Here is a 19431-nt window from a genome sequence, read left to right on the forward strand (position 1 = left end):
TCTTTTAGCTGGAAAGGGTTTAAGCCCAATGGTTGGGTCCAATCCTTAATTTAAACCCAACAGTTTAGTTCAATCCTTAATTTAAACCCAATAGTTGGGTCCAATCCTTAATTTAAACCCAGCAGTTGAGTTCAGTTCTTAATTTAAACCCAGTGGTTGGGTTCAGTCCAACAGCTGGGTTCAGCTTTTCATTTAAACCCAACACTTGGGTTCAGCCCTTCATTTAAGCCCAGCAGTTGGGTTCAACCCTTCACTGAAGCCCAGTGTTGAGTTCAATTCTTAATTTAAAGCCAGTGATTGGTTCAATCCAACAGTTGGGTTAAACCCTTCATATAAACCCAACATTTGGGTTCAGCCCTTCACTTAAGCCCAACACTTGGGTTCAATCCTTCATTTAAACCCAATGGTTGGGTTCAACCCAATGGTTGTGTCCAAAATTTCATAAAAATTCAACGGTTGGGTTCAACCCTTCATATAAACCAAACAGTTGGGTTCAATCCTTAATTTAAACCCAATGGTTGGGTCCAATCCCTAATTTAAACCCAATGGTAGGATTCAATCCAACAGTTGAGTTCAACAGTACATATAAACCCAACACTTGGGTTCAGCCCTTCATTTAAGCCCAGCAGTTGGGTTCAGCCCTCTCTGTAAACCAAACAGTTGGCATCAACCCTTCACTGAAGCTCAACAGTTGGATTTAACCCTTTGTTGGATAAGGGGTTGAACCCAACACAGTGAAACCCCGCAGTGTGTGTGGGGTTTGGTTCTCAAACGCTTCTGTGTGGGGTGAGACCCCAAAGTGTCTGCAAGCTGTGACATCTGCCCTGCTCCTTGTAATGAACTCTCTCTGCATCTCTGGTTTGTTTTTTTTTTTCCATTCCAAGGTGGGCCTTAATGTTCTGATTCAGAGAGCAAACAAGTTTACCCCAGCCACTCGTCTCCTGATCCAGAGGTTTGTGCCGTTCCCTGCTGTCGGTAAGAAATAACACCTTTCCTTTATGTTCAAAGTGTTGGCTGTAAACCTGCTGGTGGCCCAAAAGCCACTGGGATGGACACCTAATTCCTGCCTTCCTGCTCGTGGCCCCTCAGTGGTGGGTCCCTGAGTTGGTGCAGACAGTGGTGGGATGGTGCAAAGCAGCTTTTTGGCAGGAAAATGGTGCCAAGCTGCCGGTGGGGGCAGCTCACGAGGCTTTTCAGCTGCACTTTCCACTCTCAAGCAGCTTAAAAAATGACCAGTGTTGGCTGGTCCTTGTCCATTCAAATCTGAGGGCATTTAATTTGCGAGATCTGGTTTGAATCACGTCAAATCAGATCTTCAAATAAGCAGTGGCATTATGGTTGTTTTACAATAAAATGCAATTAAATGGTTCTACTATGAATATACAGATTTGTGAGAGCCACTGATTAAAAACAGACTGAAGTGTGTGAAGAATTAAGGCTTTTTGGAGCATATTAACAGCATTTTATTGACTGTTTGCTGAGTGAGGGAAGGGACAGGCTGGACTCAGCTTTTGCTGGAGCCTCTGGTAACCACCTTGAGCAAATGATGAGTTATTTTAGCCATGAAAAATCACCAGTGGCTTTAGGGAAACTTTTCTTTTATTTATAAAGATGGTGCAAAAATTGCCCAAGAATGGGGGAAATGATTAAACAAAAGGGGGTTTTGCTCTCTGTTCCAGGTCCCTTTTCAGCCATTTAATGCAGAACTTTCCTTTAAGCTTTTCCCTTTGCTGTGCAAGTGCCACGTCCTTGGAGCTTCACCCAAGGATGCTCAGCCCCTTTACCTGAGCGCCTTTAACTGTTGCTTTCTGGTCCTGCTGCTCCTTTTTTAATATTGACATGCTTGCCCTGACCCTCCAGACTTCAGTTCCTGAGTAACTGGGTTTTTTTTTTCCCCCCTTTTCTTCCAGAAAAACAGCTGCCTGCTCTGTCTGCAGAGCAGGGGGTGACGGGGATTGTGGTCTGGGTGTCACACTCCATCTTATTCCTGAGCCCTTTCCTTGTACACAGAGGATCTGTTGACATTTTTATTATGATTTTCCTGGAATATATTTTAGAGGGTTTCAGTTTTCCCTGGGTTTTTATAACCAGGAGGGCACTTGGGGTGAGTCCAAGCCCTGGGAGGCAGCTCCAAGGCAGGGTTTGAGTCAAAGACACACACACAGGGAATCTTTGCTACAGGGTTGATCTATTTTCATCCCAAGGTGTGAGGAGGAAGAGGTTACGTTTGTGTTGGCATTGATTGAGGACCCATAATTAATTTGTTTAGCCTGCAATTAATTCTCCAGCTCCTATTTTATTTGTGTACCCTCATGCTTCGTTATGTGCCAGGACATCAGGAGTCCTCCCACTAATTGCTGTTTGGTGGTTCAGAAAGCTGTGAGTTATTGGTTTGCAGACCTGGACAAACTGTTTAATTAAGGCTCGTCTTCCAATTACTTTTGAACCACCAGCCCCCAGCAAAAAAAGGCAGAATTTCTCTTTTTCTACGTGAAAAGGCAGCTCTTGCTCCCAAAAAAAAAACGTGGGTATGTGGCACTCAGGGACATGGGCTGGTGGTGGACCTGGGGGAATGGTTGGACTTGATGATCTCAGAGGTCTTTTCCAAGCTTAATGATCCTGGGATTCTATGAAACCACTCCCACTAAGCAGTTTTCCCTTGCTTCCCTCTCCTATTGATCTCCAGCTGTGGTTGATAACAGCTGGAAAACTGGAGGGATGCTCCAAAGCTTTCTGGTTTCTCATCCCGAGTCATCCCAGGAGATGGAGCCTTGGGGAAGGGCAGCTGCTGTCTGGGTGGAAGGGAACAAGATTCCCAGCAGAGATGTTCATAAAGGCTCCAAAAAGCTTTGGGCAGGCACTGGGAAAGCTGATCTGGGGGTCTTGGTGCCCTCAGAGACTCCCTGCATGGTGTGTGTGTCTTCTCTGGGTGGTGGAACAGTTATCTTTGCACCATAAAATAACCCATATGTGCAGAAGTTCTGCCTGTAGGACATAAAGTGGTGCCAGGAGGGTGGGCCATGCCCTCACCCTCCTCCAAAGTTAGTTTGTAGTAGCTGAAAATCACATGTTTTTTCCTAAAAAAAACCCCTCCCCAGTCCCAGGGGATGGATCCAGGAAACCAATCCAGGTGGAGCAGCTCGTGGAGATGGCCAAGGTTTTGCAGAGCCAGTGGCTGCCCTGGTGTAAAAGGGTTTTTTGGGGTTGATGTTGGCCACCCTGGAGCATCATCTGGTGAAGGTGTTCTTCATGGAAAGAACAGGAAAAGGGAAGGAGTGTGTTGGAGCTGTGTTCTGCAGAGCTGAATTTGAGCAAGGAGGGGCTTGGTCCTTTCTCAGGGATGAGGTGGGGAAGGATATCAATGCTCAGGGTTATTGCAAGGAACCCAATTTCCCCTCTTCTTCCCAAGAACTGGGTGTGAAGAGCTGCCACCGAGGTAATGGGCATCACTGGAGGTGTTCTTGGCTAAAAATCTCACAGAAAATCCCAAAAGTTGCATCCCAAAACCTGCTCTGAAGGATGTTAAAGCTGTAGAAAGATATTTATTACAGGGATGGGAGAGGGATGAAGGATTTCGTCTCCCTGAGCTTTTGTTTTTGTGTGTGTGTGTGTGTGTGTGTGTGTGTGGTTAAAATTGTTACAGGTGGCACAGAAGGATGTGTTTAATGTGTGGAGAGCACCCTGGTATAGAAAATATGTATGTAAACATATAAAAGTGGCTTGTTTTGGTGTCTGAACCCCATTTCCAATACGCCGCGGAGTGTTTTCATAGCAGTGGTTTCCAGGCTTTATCACCACAATTCCTTCCCAAATTCTGAAAATCAGTTTCTCTGCACAGAAATTTCTTTATTTCTCATCCCCCCCTGCGTTTGAGACATCTATAAAATCCAAATTTAGCCATAATTAGCAGCATTTTCTGCTTTCTGAGAAAGCAGAGCAGGAGCAGGTCAGTGAGTTGCCTGTCTCAGACAAATGGGCTGGAATCAGGTTTTGAATTTGGGACCACCAGGTCAGTGAATCCAGAGAAGCATTTGGGGAGCTTCAGGTCTGGCCACCCCATCCTGAGTCTCACAGGAACCTTGTGCTGGTGCATCCTTGGCCAGAGCATCTCCTCTGACGTGTTTTTTTATCCGCTCGGTTTTGATTGACAAGCAGAAGAAGGGGGCATGTGAGTGTTAAAAAAGAAAAAAAAAAAACAACAAACAAGGTGGGGGGGAGGGGAGGCTAAACTTTCTTTAAATGAACTGCCTGTTTGCTTTTTTATCTGGGATTTTAAGGAGCTGAAGGGTTGGTAACACAGATCTTTTTGATAGATGGGGAGAGCGGTCCCGTAGTTGGAATATTGAAGGGAGAGACAGAGTGTGCGTGTGTGTATGTTCCTCTCCTTCTCGAGTGTAAGGAGCATTTGTCACCACAAATCATCCTTGATTGCAGAGAGCTGTGTTCATATAGGGCTCACCCACCCACCACCCTCAAAAAATTAGACATTTGTTATATGACATGAGTTGAGATTAATTAGCGAATATTAACCCATCAAGCAGCACAGAAGCACATTTTTGGAAAGCGGTGGTACTTGCAGCAACAGTGGGTTTGGATTAGTTCTGGTCGGAAAGTTTGAGGCGAAATGTGGTGGTGGGGAGGTGCTGGAAAATGCCAGTTTATCAAAGCCTAAAGTTTTGGAGGAATTAGCAGCTTTTCCGGGGAAGAATTTAAGGAGCGGCTGAGCCCCGGAGAGAGGCTGCACCTGCAAGGGTGTTTCTCAACCCCAGCTCTTCATACATCACTTCAGGAGCAGGATTTGGGGTCATCACGAGGCTGCAAAAGCCACAGGGTGGGCAAGGGGGGGGGATCAGAAAGGGTCCTGGACCTGCTTCCAGCTGTGCTGTGAGTGCAGGGCTGAGACTGGGAAATGTCAGGTGGGATAAAGAGCAGCCATCGCTCAGAAAAATGTTCATAAAGCAAAGAAACGGGTCTGTAACTCCAGAAAATAAGCCCATGGAGCCATTTCCACCCTAAAATCTGTGAAAGCACAGAATCATGGGATGGTTTGGGTTAGAAGTGACCTTAAAGACCATCTAGTTCCAACCCCCTGCCATTGGCAGGGACACCTTCCACTAGATTTTCCACTAAGTCCTCCTGACTATTTTTCCTTATTTTCCCAGAGCAGCTGTGGCTGCCTCATCCCTGGAAGTGTCCAAGGCCAGGTTGGACAGGGCTTGGAGCAACCTGGGATAGTGGAAGGTGTCCCTGCCCATGGCAGGGGGATGGACTAGATGGCCTTGAAAGATCCCTTCCAACCCAAACCATTCCATGGTTCTATGAAAATCCTTTATTTAAGAAGAGTGCTGGTTTGGGAAGGTCACAGTCCCACTCTGGGATATCCCATCAGAAGAGGCAGCTGTCCCTCATCAGTTCCTGGTTAGCCAAGCCCAACTGGCCACCCAATTCAAGGACCTGTTTTGACTTAGTAGGAGGAAATATCTGGTGAAGGATCACCGGGGAGAGGGTGGGAGGATGTGTGAACAACAACAGCTGGAAATGCTGGTATTTCCTTGGATCAACACATTTCTGATTGTTTTGCAAGTAAAGAAAATGATCTTGGTTATTATTCTCCTCCGAAGAATCCCAATTTTGTCTTGGGACAAGAGCAACTCGCAGAAACTCCTGGGCAGATTGGTGGAAGGAAAGGAAGGAAAGCTGAAGGAGCTGCCATTGGGTGTTGACCAGGGCTAATCATCCTGCTTTTCCCATCCTCAGCCAGTGCCAATATCTGCAACGTTGTCCTGATGAGGCACACGGAGCTGGAAGAAGGAATTGACGTGTTGGACAACAACGGGAACATCGTCGGGTCTTCCAGAATTGCTGCCAAACACGTACGTACCCGGGGTGTTCCTGGTGGGCTGGGACTCTGCTGGATTTCAGGCTCCACAAATCCCACAGGTGTAGGAATCCGTGGCTGGAAAACAGATGAGCTTTGCCCACCATTTGGAATGTCCTGGTGGACACGGGCTCGTGTCGCGCTGGCGAATTTGGGGACTGACCTTGGTGCTTTGGGGGGGCACAGGCTGACATGGGAAAATCCTCTACTACCCTGATGCTTTCACAGGAATTCTTTGTGGGAACTTTGTGTCCTGTTGGATACAAAGCAAAGATAACTTACACCTTTCCCTAAATGAAGACGACTCCCTATCCCAACCCAGCAGCTTTTTAACCCTTCCCACGTCAAAACTGCCCTAAAAGTTGCCAAGCAGAGCTTTGGGAGGGCAGCCAGATGCTTTTACCCCTCCTCCCAACACCTGGGTTGTTTTCCCTGTGACCTACCCCCGGCCATCTGCCTGGAATTTTTTCCCTTTTCATCCCTTTCCTGCCGAGTTTTGTCTCCTGAGCATCATCTGATTGTTTCCAAGTGGGCTTTAATCTGAAATGTAAAGCATGTACCCAAGCACACGCCCAGGCAGAGGAGTTAATAATATAATGCTTGGCATTTCTCTCCCTCCTTCTGTCCAAGGCTCTTAAGGCACTTCATAGACAGCAATTAATGTACAGATTTGCAGTCCTCGGCGAGAAATGGGAGCTCTCTAATATCTCTCCATATTGTTGTTTAACAGGGAGATTAGAACAATCTGTTGAAGGGCTCAGGGATACTTATTTGAGCCAGTTTTCCTCACTTATATCAACTGGCTTCGGGACCTGAGTTCCCCTCTCCATCCTGATGGTTGAGGGGAAGGCAGACAACAGGGGAAATAAATATTAAAAGGGAAGGTGCTGTAAGGGCAAGGTAGGTGGGGTTTAAACTTGAAATTTGGGAGTTCTGAGAACTCCTGCTCAGCTGCCATGGAATCCTAAGGCTTCTTCCTGAACAGCTTAGTACTGGGTTTTGTCATGTGGGATTTGGCAGATCCTTCGTGGAACACCTTGTGTCTCTCTGAGAGGTTGTTGTGAGTGAAGGGTCCCAAGGAGCTCATGTGGATGTTCCTGTGACATGGAATTATGGAATGGTTTGGATTGGAAGGGATTTTAAAGACCATCTCATTCCATCCCACTGCCATGGGCAGGGACACCTTCCACTAGCCCAGGTTGCTCCAACCTGGCCTTGGACACTTCCAGGGATCCAGGGGCAGCCACAGCTTCTCTGCCCAACCTGTGCCAGGGCCTCCCCATCCTCACAGCCAACAATTCCTTCCCAGTATCCCATCTAACCCTGCCCTCTGGCACTGGGAAGCCACTCCCTGTGTCCTGTCCCTCCATGCCTTGTCCCCAGTCCCTCTCCAGCTCTCTTGGAGACTCTTTAGGCACTGGAAAGGGCTGGAGGGCAATTATCTGTTCCTCTGAAAGATCTTCTCTAGGTCTCAGGGTATTTTATATATCTCAAGCTGCTTTGTCCCTCTCAGTGGAGGGACAACTGCTTGGGTGCTTTCTTGGGAGAGGAGAACCCCCTGTATGTTACAATTCTTCACAATAAACCACCAGTGATGAAAAACCAGGAGCAAGTCTTGGAGCAGGCACTAAGGTTCTCATTCCCCCAGCGTGGAACTGAAATCAAAACTCAGTTGAGGGAGGAATTTTTGAAGCTGCTGCCCGGCCCACAGTGAGATATTTCACCTCACCACATCTCCCAGGCAGCTGTTCTGCCCGCCTTTCTCCCTCCAGGAAGCACCAACATGTTTGTGTAGGAACGTGATGGGATGTTTGAACACGTGAAATGAAATCAGGGAGGCTCTTGGGTGCCTGTCTTTATTCTGCTGGGTCTGTGACCGAGCGTGGAGGGCAAATGGGATGTGCACAAACAGCTGCTGGCAAAGCTGAAAGTGTGTGTTGGTGCTTTCAGTCGCAGGAGCAACGCAAGAAAGACCAGCCAGGGCATTTCTGAGACCAGCAGGTACATCCTGGGGTTTGTTTCAAGTGTCATGGATCTGTTTGTTTGTTTTCCCTTTGCAGGCACTGCTGGAAACAGCCCTGACCAGAGTGGTCCTGCCCATGCCTATACTGGTTCTACCTCCAATTATCATGTCCGTACTGGAAAAGTAAGTGTTGGGGGTAAAGGGGGGGTTTGCAAGGGGAAGGGGTAAAAGATCCTCAGTGGGTGTCATTCACTGGTGTTTTATAGAATCACAGAACTGTTTGGGTTGGAAAAGCCCCCTCCAACCATCCCCCAGCACTGCCAAGGCCACCCCTGACCCCTGTCCCCAAGTGCCACATCCACAGGGATTTTAAATCCCCCCAGGGATGGGGATCCACCCCTGCCCTGGGCAGCTGTGCCAGGGCTGGACAGCCCTTTCCAGGAAGGAATTTTCCCAGTATCTGACCTAAACATCCCCTGGCACAGCTGGAGGCCGTTGCCTCTCCTCCTGTCCCTTGTTCCCTGGGAGCAGAGCCCGACCCCCTCCGGCTCCCCCCTCCTGTCAGGGAGTTGTAAAGAGTGACAAGGGACAAGGTCTCTCTTCAAAGTCCACCAAAGACTTTTTTTTCTTATTAAGATTTTATTATTCCATCAGTTTGAACCACTGTCAAAGCTGTTAAAGTGTTACATTGATGTGATTATTTTAAATCATACCCTGTCCTTCAGAGGATCAGCCAAACCCTCCTGGAGCTCTGGCAGCCTTGGGGCTGTGCCCACTGCCCTGGGGAGCCTGGGCAGTGCCCAACCAGCCTCTGGGGGAAGAACCTTTCCCTGAGATCCAACCTGAGCCTGCCCTGGCACAGCTCCAGCCATTCCCCGGGTGCTGTCCCTGCTCACACAGAGCAGAGGTTGCCCCTCCTCTGCCCCTCGGGAGAAGCTGCAGACCCCAATGAATGTCCCCTCAGTCTCCTCTTCTGCAGCTGAACAACCCAAGTGGCCTCAGCTGCTCCTCAAAGAAGAATAAATGCTTCATATATTCAGCAGAAATTTGTTTTCCATCACTATTTAAGCCGTTTTCTCTCCTGGCAGATGTGTCTGTGGAGCAGCAGTGCCTGGACAGGGGGAAGGAGAGGGCAGGGTTATTATTTCATGCCCAGTTATCACAGAATCATGGAATGGTTTGGGTTGGAAGGGACCTTAAAGACCACCCAGTTCCAACAGGGACACCTTCCACTATCCCAGGTTGCTCAGTTGTCTCACAGCAGAGGTTTTAAGAGCTAAAAACCCAAATTTCCCTGTCCATCAGCCTTTCTCCCACCGTGCTTTCCAACACCTCCACATTTCCTTCATCCCAGGGATTCTGTGAGCCGGTTTGGAGCCGCTGGGTGCTTGTGGCTCCCGAGGACACCCATCAGCGGCTCATTAGGTGTGAACGATCCGTGGGGTGGGGATCCCCTTCCCGGCCTCTGGAGGCCGATTATCCCACTGAAAGATGGGGATGCTAAAGGACTTGCTGCCTTTGTCCCAACAGCGAAACTGGAGGCTCTCCTTAAACAAACCTGTTGTTAGTGGCTCGGGTGACAGAGTAAATAACAATTAGTACGATTAGGGAGTGACCCAGACCTTTGGTGAGCTTTGTTTATCCTCGTGGAATCACCCTCGGGCAGTTTTCTCTCCTTAGCTGAAGGGTCGGGGCTCCTTCTGTAAATTCGGAGGCTGATTTTGTAACATGTAAATTTAAAAATATAGGTACAGGCTGGTACCCCTCCAGCACCCAGAGCTTCTCACCAGTATTAATTTCTCCCCTGGCCTGCGGGTGGGGAGAAACAGGGCAACAAACCATGTTTTGGGAACTGTAAATTCAGTTTTTTTCGGCTCTTTTTTGCCCCAAATATGCTGTTTTCCTCTCTTTTTTAAAGGGACTGTGGTGATTCCCTTCATCAGGGCACAGTCATGGCAACACTTTCTGCAAACCAGAGTTGGGAGGTGTTTTCTGGAGACACACAGGGACGAGGAGTAGATTCCAGCCCCTCCTGATTTTGTGCAAAACATCAGATTTTCAATTCATTCTCCTCCTTGGCAAAATCTCTTTCCTGCCCCGAGGCCCTTTGTCACCCACAGGGTCCCCCAGGCCATGATCCAGCAGCAGGATCTGCTGGGAAGGTGCTCAGGAGTGACCATTCCTTCCCCTGGAGTAGGTTCCTCTGGAGTACCTTACTCAGGGCTTACTCAAAGTCAGAAGAACTGAGGTTCCCATCTAACCACCCAAAAAAGAGCCACATAAAGGACAAACCGTTTTATTGCTTCAGAGGATCTTTGCTATTCTGGTTATCAACAGACAAAGCCCTTTATATGCAAAAAAACTGTAGAAAACTGGTCCCTGAATTGTTAAATCATTGTCTCTGAGAGGGAACGCTGAGGGACCATCCTGGGTGTTCCCAAGCATCCACAAGGTTAAGTAAAACTAAGAGTAAAATTTCACCTGGCACAAAATAAAACCGAGAGGAAAATTTGCTTTGTGCTTGGGAGCAAAATAAAACTAATAATAACATTTTTTTGTACTTGGGGGTTTCCTAAATTCCTGTATTGGTACAAGAGTTTTACTAAATGCACCCACACTCTGGGCAAGCCTTATCAAAACTGGGTTTTATCTGTGGACACACAGGAGGTTCTCCTCCAAAAAAAATCCTCATTTTAACTAATAGAAAGACTTAATTCAGGTTTGGGAGAGAATATTTTCCTTCCCAATGCAACTCGGTGGATATAAAAATATCTGGGCACTGCTTTTGCCTGCCTGAATTCTCCCCGGAGCTTCGTGCCTCCTGTTTGATTTTCCATCAAATATCTTTGGATTCCTGGAAGGCTGAGAGTGAGAAACAGCAGGGATAGGGAGTGGGGTGTGGTTTGGACACGCTGGTGGAGGTGGTGGTGTCTCCCTGGAAGACATGGCAGCACCTTTGGGACGTGAAGAACATCCCTGTCCATCCCTGGGGGATTCACAGTGCAGGTGTTGCCTCACAGATCTTTTTAAGTGGTTACTGAAGGACACAGTCAGAGGTAAAACCTCATTTTGGGAACAAAAACGACTTGGAGCATTTGGGGAAAAGTTTAACTTTTTGAATTGAGTGGGATTTGAGTTCGACCAGGGCGTTTTCCATGGGAATGGCATCCAGGCCTGCATTATCCCTGTGTTTATAGGAATCCTTACAGTGTCTATAAAGGAAAAAGGAGAGTGTGATGGCTCATTATTTGGAGGCTGGAGAGCTGGAATCAGAAGTCTCAGTCTGGATCCTCCCAAGTCATTTGCATTTGGGATTGTGGGGAAGGATGGGAGCGATTCTCCCGCCTTGCCTTGGAGCCTGGCTGGACATGGGTGACCTGCTGGGGGGAGTCTCACCCCTCCAGGAACCTTCTTTGTGCTCCCAGCAGGGGTTTTCAGATTCCTGGAAAACTCCCTCCCTCCTTTTCCCCTCGGCATTCAAAAAGTTTATTTTAAGTGGCCAGTTCCTGGTCGCCGTCTTTCCACTTGGATCCAGGTCTTTCCTCTCTCTCAGCCATCTCTCCATCTGCATGTTTTAACTCCCCCAGCTGCCTCTCTCGTCTCTTGTGCCATTTTTTTCAGCTCTCTTGGCTCCTCTCATCTCTTTGCCTGCTGTGTATTTTAACTCCCAGGGCCGCCTTCTCTGCTCTCCAAGGAATTCAATGTTACCTCCCACTGCCGAGCTCCACAGCGCTCCATTCTTTCCCCCATGTTTCATGCATTTCCTGCTGCTTGGACGCTCTGTGGAAGCAGTTAACATATAGAATCAATGTTTATTTTGAGCCTGCATATGCCATGCAGGGAACACGGTGTCAGTTATTTTGTGCAGATGTATTCTCATTGAAGTTTTATAAATAATATCCCCGTTGGCAACTCTTAATGGGGAAAAACAGCGGCTCCGCGGCGTCGGCGAGGTGGGGGCGACTCGTCTTTGGGATGGGGCTGATGGTGGGAATTCATTAGTGCCCCCGTGTCACAAGGGGACAGCTGCATGAAGTTGGACTTCTCATCCCTGTTTCCCGTGAATCCTTTTGTCTGGTTGTCACGACGAAATTCGGGAAGTGGAGCGGTTTTCTCCGGCCGTCATCCCAGACTTTTCCTGTAGTCTTTGTCCAGCTTCCCGCTCCTTCCAGACTTAAAGCCCATCCTGCAGCTGGTCTGTGCACAGACACTCCAGGTCTGTGGGACTGCAGCCTCAGGTGCCCCTGTAGGCTGAGCTCTGAGGTGGGAGAGCCCGAATTTTTGGCTGGTGGAGAAGCTCAGTCCATCATCAACATCTGCTGTGGCCACTTTGAGTGATCTTTGAGTGGAGATTGAAGGATATGAGCTCTTCTTACCTCCTTATCCTAAAGCCTCTTCTCTGCCTCACAGACCTTCTTGGAAGGTCTGAAGAGCAGCAGAAGGTCCAAGAGCTCGGGTATGTTAGGCTGGACTAGAGGAGGCCCTGGAACTGTCTGTGCAGTGTTGGTGGAAGAGAGACAAAGCTGGAATTGTTGGCAATGGGCAGGAGCTGAGAGAGAAACAGGGAGCAGAACAGTTGTCCCCACAAAAGAGGAGCATTTCTACTCTTTTCTTCATCTCCAGATCATCCTGATCTTGTGGCAGAGCTGCCAGAGCATCCTCAGGCGGCAGCTACCAGGGTTGTTTTCCTGTAAGGCTCAGAAAATTAGGATGCTCTCCGGCTGGATCAACATTCCAGAGCTGCTCTGGCTTAGCTAAGTCAGCCTAACCACAAAAAATGGATTTTCTTGGGGGACAACCAGTGCTCAGCCCACAGTTTTGTGTTGCTGAAAGGGCATTTTCTTCAACTTAAAGCATGTTTTTCACTTCAGAAATGTGCAGGAGGCCCTCTTGGCCTTCATTTTCTTGACTTTTCCCTGGAGATATTCTCCTTTTGACAGCGTGTGCAGGATGTTTCCCAAAGGTGCTTTTCCTCCAAAGTCTCTCCGTCCAGCTAAACCCTCGCTGAAGTTTGTTGTGACTCAACAGCTGCCAGCAGTGACACCTTAAACTGCTGTGGCTGTTTCCAGAGTAAACATTGAAACTGCTCCTCTAATTATGTCAATCAAGCTCAAAAATCCCCCAACCTCACTCGCTCTGCATCTGCTGTGTCCTCTGGAGGGGGCACCGGGGCTGGAGCCGAGAGCAGGAGATGCTCCGTGGTGAGGACAGTGGTGGCCTGGCTGGGTGGGACAGCAGAGCTACTGGTCACTGGGAGAGCTCAGATTTCCCCAAATGACCCAAAATCACAGAATCAGAGAATGTGCTGAGCTGGAAGGGACCCCCAGGGATCACCCAGCCCAACCCTCAGCCCTGCACAGGCCCAGCCCCAAGAGTCCCACCCTGTGCCCCAGAGGATCAGCCAAACCCTCCTGGAGCTCTGGCAGCCTTGGGGCTGTGCCCACTGCCCTGGGGAGCCTGGGCAGTGCCCAACCACCCTCTGGGGGAAGAACCTTTGCCTGAGATCCAACCTGAGCCTGCCCTGGCACAGCTCCAGCCATTCCCTGGGTGCTGTCAAAACGAGTGAGGAAAGGTCAGGGACACCCTGTGCAGAGACCTGACGGGCTCTGGGAGGGTCTCAGCAGAACTGGGGTAGTTTGAGGTAGGACAACCACCCCAAACTTTGTTGGCACATCAAAGATGGGCCATTTTGAACCCTGGTCTCTGAAGAATCTGGGATACCTCGGGATACCCCAAGCTCCAGCCTCCAGCTCTTCCCGTACCCCGCGGCGTCCCCGGCGTCTCGCGATGTCTGCATTAGCTTTGAACCTGTTTATACCAAACCCTCCCCAAACCCCAGAGAATCTGTCAGCTGGGAGGCTTTGGTTGACTCCTGTCATATTTAGTTTAGCATCTGACACCTCCTCCTAGACAAATACAGCTCTGGTTCACTGAACCCGATAACTCCTTTTTAGTACAGTGACTGACTTCCATATGGAATAAATTACAGTACCTCCTGAAAAACGCCAGAGGCAGCTGCCAAATTATGCAAAATTTAAACCACTAATGAACAATGTGATGAAAGTTGAATGAAGGTGTATTTACAAGATCTACAACACACTGTCTCAGCGGAGCAGATGTACTGTCTGTACAAGCATGTGAGTGTGTGTGTGTGTGTGTCTGTACCTACGGACACCCATGAATATTCCAGGTCTCTCCGCTTTAGGTGGATCCGTGTAGATTCCCAGTGTGTTCCTGCCTTTTTAATGTCTCCCAGGTAAAATTTGTTGTAAAGGCAGATGGCAGAAAGAAGAGGCATTAGGGTGGTTTGAAGGGGGCGAAGAAATGGATCTTTAGGGAAAAAGAGAGAGGAGGAGGGAATTGTGGCAAAAATGCCGGTTCTTTGCTGTCCAGAGGTCCATGTGGAAACATGGATCACTTGTTTATGAGGGAGACAAACCATGGGTGCCAAGAATTTGGCTTCTAGTTGGGAACAATAAGATATGCATATTAAAGGAGGCTTAAAGAAGGCCGGAGAGGGACTTTGGACAAGGGATGGAGGGACAGGACAACAGGGAGTGGCTTCCCACTGGCAGAGGGCAGGGTTAGATGGGATACTGGAAGAGGCCATGGCAGAGGTTGCCCAGAGAAGCTGTGGCTCCCTCTGGATCCCTGGAAGTGTCCAAGGCCAGATTGGACAGGGCTTGGAGCAACCTTGACTAGTGGAAGGTGTCCCTGCCCATGGCAGGGGGTGGGACTGGATGGTCTTTAAGGTCCCTTCCAACCCAAACCATTCCATGATTCTATTGTTTTCCTGCAGCTTTCCAACCCTGGACCTTCTCTTGATGCAAACTTCTCAATCCCATGTTGTCTAATCTGAGCAGCAAAGTTTAGTTCTCCACACCCTGGCTGGTCCTGACCTGTGTGTGTGGTGACAGCCCCTAAAACCACTGTTCTCGTGCCAAAACAGCTTCAATTCTTCTGCAGAATTACTGGTAGGGGAAGAGGATATTTGCTCTTGTGAATACATCAGGCTGCTGCTTCTGCTTTTTGAATATCTCTGGAGATGTTCAGGAGTTCAAGTTTTAATATCTCTGGAAATACTTAAAAGCCATCTGGACACAATCCTGAGTAATGTGCTCCAGGGAAATCTGCTCGAGCAGGGAGGTGGGACTAGATGACCTCCAGTGGTCCCTTCCAACTCTACTCACCCTGGGATTCTTTAGGCTTCAGAAGATGCCAAAGTTGGGCTGTCAGGGGGATCTGAAGGTCCAGATCTCCCCCCTTCCACAAACAGATATTAGTTTTATTTATTTTTAATCTGTGCTAATCCTCTGCAATTAAACCCTTTGGAACCATCCAGCGGGGGGTTAATGGGTGAAAAGAGGGGTTTGGATTGCAGTTGACAGCCACCAAAATGCAATATTTAACTTCATATCCTTCCCAGATCTGTGTTGGGATCAGAGATCCCCGGGGACAGAAGAAAAATGGACCTTTTGACTAATTATGAGTCATTTATTCTGAACCGCACAAATTTTAGAATCCGAGTCCCAATTAAGACATTGCACTACATGTGTTAATTAGCCCACTCTCCTTTTTTACATCAAGCCATAACTCTTCTTAATTAGGAGGTCGGCCCTTGTGATTTGAACTGGCCTGAGCTGGAAGCGCCCCTGGAAGTCACACCTGGGGGGCTGGACCGGGGATCATTTTAAATTGGTTGGGTTTTCACTTGGGTGATTATGAGGTGCCCAGCAGGGCAGTAATTACGGAGGGTGCGGCTTCCAAATTGAGATGTCAGAGGTGGTGTAAGCGGCGATGTCTTGGTTCTAAACTGTGCTCCGGGGAGGCTCGAGGGATGCTGGTCCTCTGATTGTCTCAGCGAGGGCTCTCATGGATCACAACAGCTTGAGCAGGAGGATAAATCAGTTCCAGGAGCTGCCCCTCTGCATCCCAGGGATAATCACAGCTTATCGATGGCAGGTCTTGAACGGTGTGGTTGTTAGCGTGGAACAAGGTTTTCCTGCTTTCCTCGCTCGGCCAAAATCCTTCTGGGCTTCTATGAGAGAATTTCAGATTAAGATTGTGCTCTGTGCAACAAAAAGAAGCGAAATATTGGAGAACAGAAGCTTGGCTTTCACAGCACAAATTGATAGGATCAACTCCGTCTCGATGGCTTATTAGTGAGGAGCTGAGATATCGGAGGAGTTAAAGCTCTGGATCGTGTTTTCCCTCCCCGCTTCCCCCAAACCTTCTCGAGATGGGAGACAGTTTTCAGCAAGCAGTGCTAGCAAAGGGCGAGGAGTCTGAGTGTTCAGACACACAGACAATGTGGAGCAGGGTAACGAGTTCCCACACATCAGCTGCTCCCTCGGAATCCGTCAGGTGCGTGTTTGGAGCCGGCGCCGAGCGTGGAGAAGACGGGGGGTTGGGGGGCACCTCTGATCCTGCTGCGGCTGCACGGGGAGATGGGGCTGCAAAACCCCATCAGGTGTGTGTCCTGAGGTGGGAAGGAGTGCCTGGAAACCCTGTGAGTGGTGCACGTTGGGTTGGGAATGCTTGTTAAACCCCAGTGGTCACCACGGAGGTGTTCAGAGCTCGGTGTGATCTGGTTGTGCTTTCCTTGACCAAAGGAGAGCTCCTGTGCCCCAGTGGGAAGGGATTAACTAGATCATAGGATCATGAGATATCCTGAGTTGGTAGGGACCCTCAAGGATCAAATCCAACTCCCTCAGAGCACTGTCCAAACACTCCTTGGGCTCTGGCAGCCTTGGTGCCATAACCAATCCCCCGAGGAGTTCCAGTGCCCAACCACCCTCTGAGGGAAGAACCTTTTCCTGATACCCAACCCCATGCCTTTCCCTCAGGTCCTAAATGACCCATCAGCAAATCTCCCCACTCTCTCCATTCCTCATACACACTGAATAGTCAAACAAAACTCACTGTCAAGTTTTCAGTTTATATTCCCATTTTTTTTTCAGGGTGGTAGGAAAAAAGTCGAATGACAGGAGTCCTTTTGGTGAATAGCTCCAGAATAAACCCCTCAAGAATTATGTTTTTCCCCTTAGCATTCATAAACTGCCTGAGGTCCTGTATCCTGGAATATATTGAACATGCCACCTTCTCCCTGCTAAATGTTGTCCCATTTTTTGGGTGTTAATTGCATCACAAGGGTCACTTCTCGGTCATTTTGAGAACCTGACCTTGCAGGTGTCTTCAAGTGTTCGCTGTTAACAAATCTTGAACTCATAAATATCCCCTGGGAAGAGCAAGTGTTAAAACATCCTGTTAAACCTGTCCCTTCATCTTCTGAGTATCACCCAGGCTGCAGATGTTTGATTTTTAACAAATTAAGGTATTTTTGTCGAGTTTACTGCTTTATTACCCCATTAACGAAGCCGTGTGTGCCTTTTTCAGCTGGCAGGGCTGACAAAGTTCCCGATATCTCTCAAGGACCTGGGTTCCTTCTGCTCACTCACCATCAGCTCCAGAGCCTGAGTGCAGGTGACACCCATGGGTGGCCCCCACCCCAGTGTAAGGTGTTTTGAACTGGGGGAAGAGTGTGAGGCTGAACTTGTCCATGACCTGCTAAGAAAGAGGTGCCCATCCCTGGAAGTGCTCAAGGACAGGCTGGACGGGGCTTGGAGCAACCTGCTCTAGTGGAAGGTGTCCCTGCCCATGGCAGGGGGTGGCACTGGATGGGATTTAAGGTCCTTCCAACCCAAACCATTCCATGATTCTGCGAAGAAACCAAGACCAGTGGGTCTGGGTGGACACCAGTGTCTGTTCTGATGATGCCATGCACTCACCTGGTCTGTGAACTGGTCTAACAGAACCTTTCCTTTCCAGAACTTCCCTGCTGAGGTCCCGTCCCCGGATGATTCTCCCAGTCCAAAGCCTTGTGTGCCTCGCTGCCTTTGGCCTGGCCCTCCCCTTGGCCATCAGCCTCTTCCCGCAGATGTCCGAGGTCAGTACGTGTCTGGTCACTGCAGGGGGGGGTCTCAGGGGGGGTTACCAACACCAGGGCTTGTTGTGCCTTCCTCCAAAACAGTCTCATGCCTGTGGGAGGCTCCTCCAGTTTTTAGTCGAGTCTGTTCCTGTTTTCTTCACTCAAGTGCAGCGTCACCAGGAGGGTGAAGGCCCCTCTCCCATCACAGTGGTGTTTCCTTGGGGTCAACACAGTAAAAACAAGTCTTTGTCCACGAAGCCAAGAGCCTGGACCATCCCTTTGGTGTGGATGTACCTTCCCAGAGCTGCCTTTTCATCTTCTAGTCTGGCTCTGGGAAGACCCAGCCCTGGGGGGTGAACAGAGGAAAACCAACCAAGGAAACAGGGAATGACCAATGAAATCACTTGTACCAAGTTAGTTGAACAAATTGCTGAGGTGTGTTTTGTTTCCAAGCCATTAATTTTGACCATTTGGTGTTTGGAGCTTAAAGATTGTGAATTTGCACATTATCAGGGAAGGTCATTATTCTGAAGTGATAAAACCTCTCTGAAACAGAGCAAAGGACTTTGCTGGAGTTCTCTTTGTGTCGACTAGAACAGTTGATCAGAAATTTCTATCAGTGTCTCTGTTGCTTAATTCATAATTTTTCAGTCTGGATGGGTTTATCCACAACTTCCAGCCAGGGAATCTTGTTGTACACTTGTCTGCTGACTGAAAAACACGTTACAAATTCTCCGTTGTCCTTCTACAGGCTGAGATAAACCTGTCCCTTCATCTTCTGAGTAGCTGAATACATCTCAATCTTGGAGTCTCTTGCTAAAAGACGTGTTTTCTGAAGCTTTAATGATTCATATGGCTCTTCCTTAAACTTTTTCTAATTAGTCAACATCCTTTTTGGAGCACTTCCATGAGAACCAGACACAGTATTCCAGAAAGAAGTTGCACAAGTACCAGTTGCAGGAGCAATGTGATTTTCCTGCTTCTCCTCGGATTCATACATCCACAGTTTGTTAGTCATTTTGGCAGGAGCTCAACCTTAGCTCCCTGGCCATCAGCTTTTTGCTCTGATCCCAAGTTCTGCTCGGAGGGTTTTGGTTATGAAAGCCTGAGGAGGTTTGCCAGGTCTTGCACCTGCTCAAGGTACGTGCCTGGAGCATGTCCAAAGTTCCTGTTGGAAGGAGATTTGGGGATAGAACATCCCTTATGCTGCCTTTTCATGGAATCATGCAACCATAGAGTTTTTAAGGTTGGAAAAGACCTCTGAGATCATCCAGTCCAACCATTCCCAGCACTGTCCAGGCCACCCCTGACCCATGTCCCCAAGTGCCACATCCACAGGGATTTTAAACCCCTCCAGGGACGGGGATCCACCACTGCCCTGGGCAGCTTTGCCAGGGCTGGACAACCCTTTCAGTGAAGAATTCCTTCCTAATATCCAATCTAAACCCTCCCTGGTGCAATTTCCAGGGAAAGGAGTTTCACCCACCATCAGGTGGCCGTGGCTTTTCCTGGGAGGTCTCCTTTCAAGATAATCAGGAGAGCAAGACCACAGGGGGTAACACTAACCTCATTTACCCCAAAGGTGACACCATTCCCTCAAAACCACAGAATCACAGACTGATTTGGGTTGGAAAGGACATTAAAGACCACCCAGTTCCATGC

At 48.7% G+C, this 19431-nt stretch overlaps 1 protein-coding gene across 1 annotated transcript in view; it reads left to right on the plus strand.

Annotated features, from left to right (window-relative positions):
* Nucleotides 1–19431, plus strand: part of SFXN5 (sideroflexin 5) — a 99695-nt gene that overhangs the window by 62551 nt on the left and 17713 nt on the right. The window contains exons 10-13 of the mRNA XM_064653614.1: nucleotides 885–975; nucleotides 5758–5873; nucleotides 7939–8024; nucleotides 17670–17787. Coding sequence (XP_064509684.1) covers nucleotides 885–975; nucleotides 5758–5873; nucleotides 7939–8024; nucleotides 17670–17787 — 411 coding nt within the window. The remainder of the gene's footprint in view (nucleotides 1–884; nucleotides 976–5757; nucleotides 5874–7938; nucleotides 8025–17669; nucleotides 17788–19431) is intronic.

The sequence above is a fragment of the Pseudopipra pipra genome, chromosome 4, assembly GCF_036250125.1.
Source record: "Pseudopipra pipra isolate bDixPip1 chromosome 4, bDixPip1.hap1, whole genome shotgun sequence".
Classification (NCBI taxonomy): domain Eukaryota; kingdom Metazoa; phylum Chordata; class Aves; order Passeriformes; family Pipridae; genus Pseudopipra; species Pseudopipra pipra.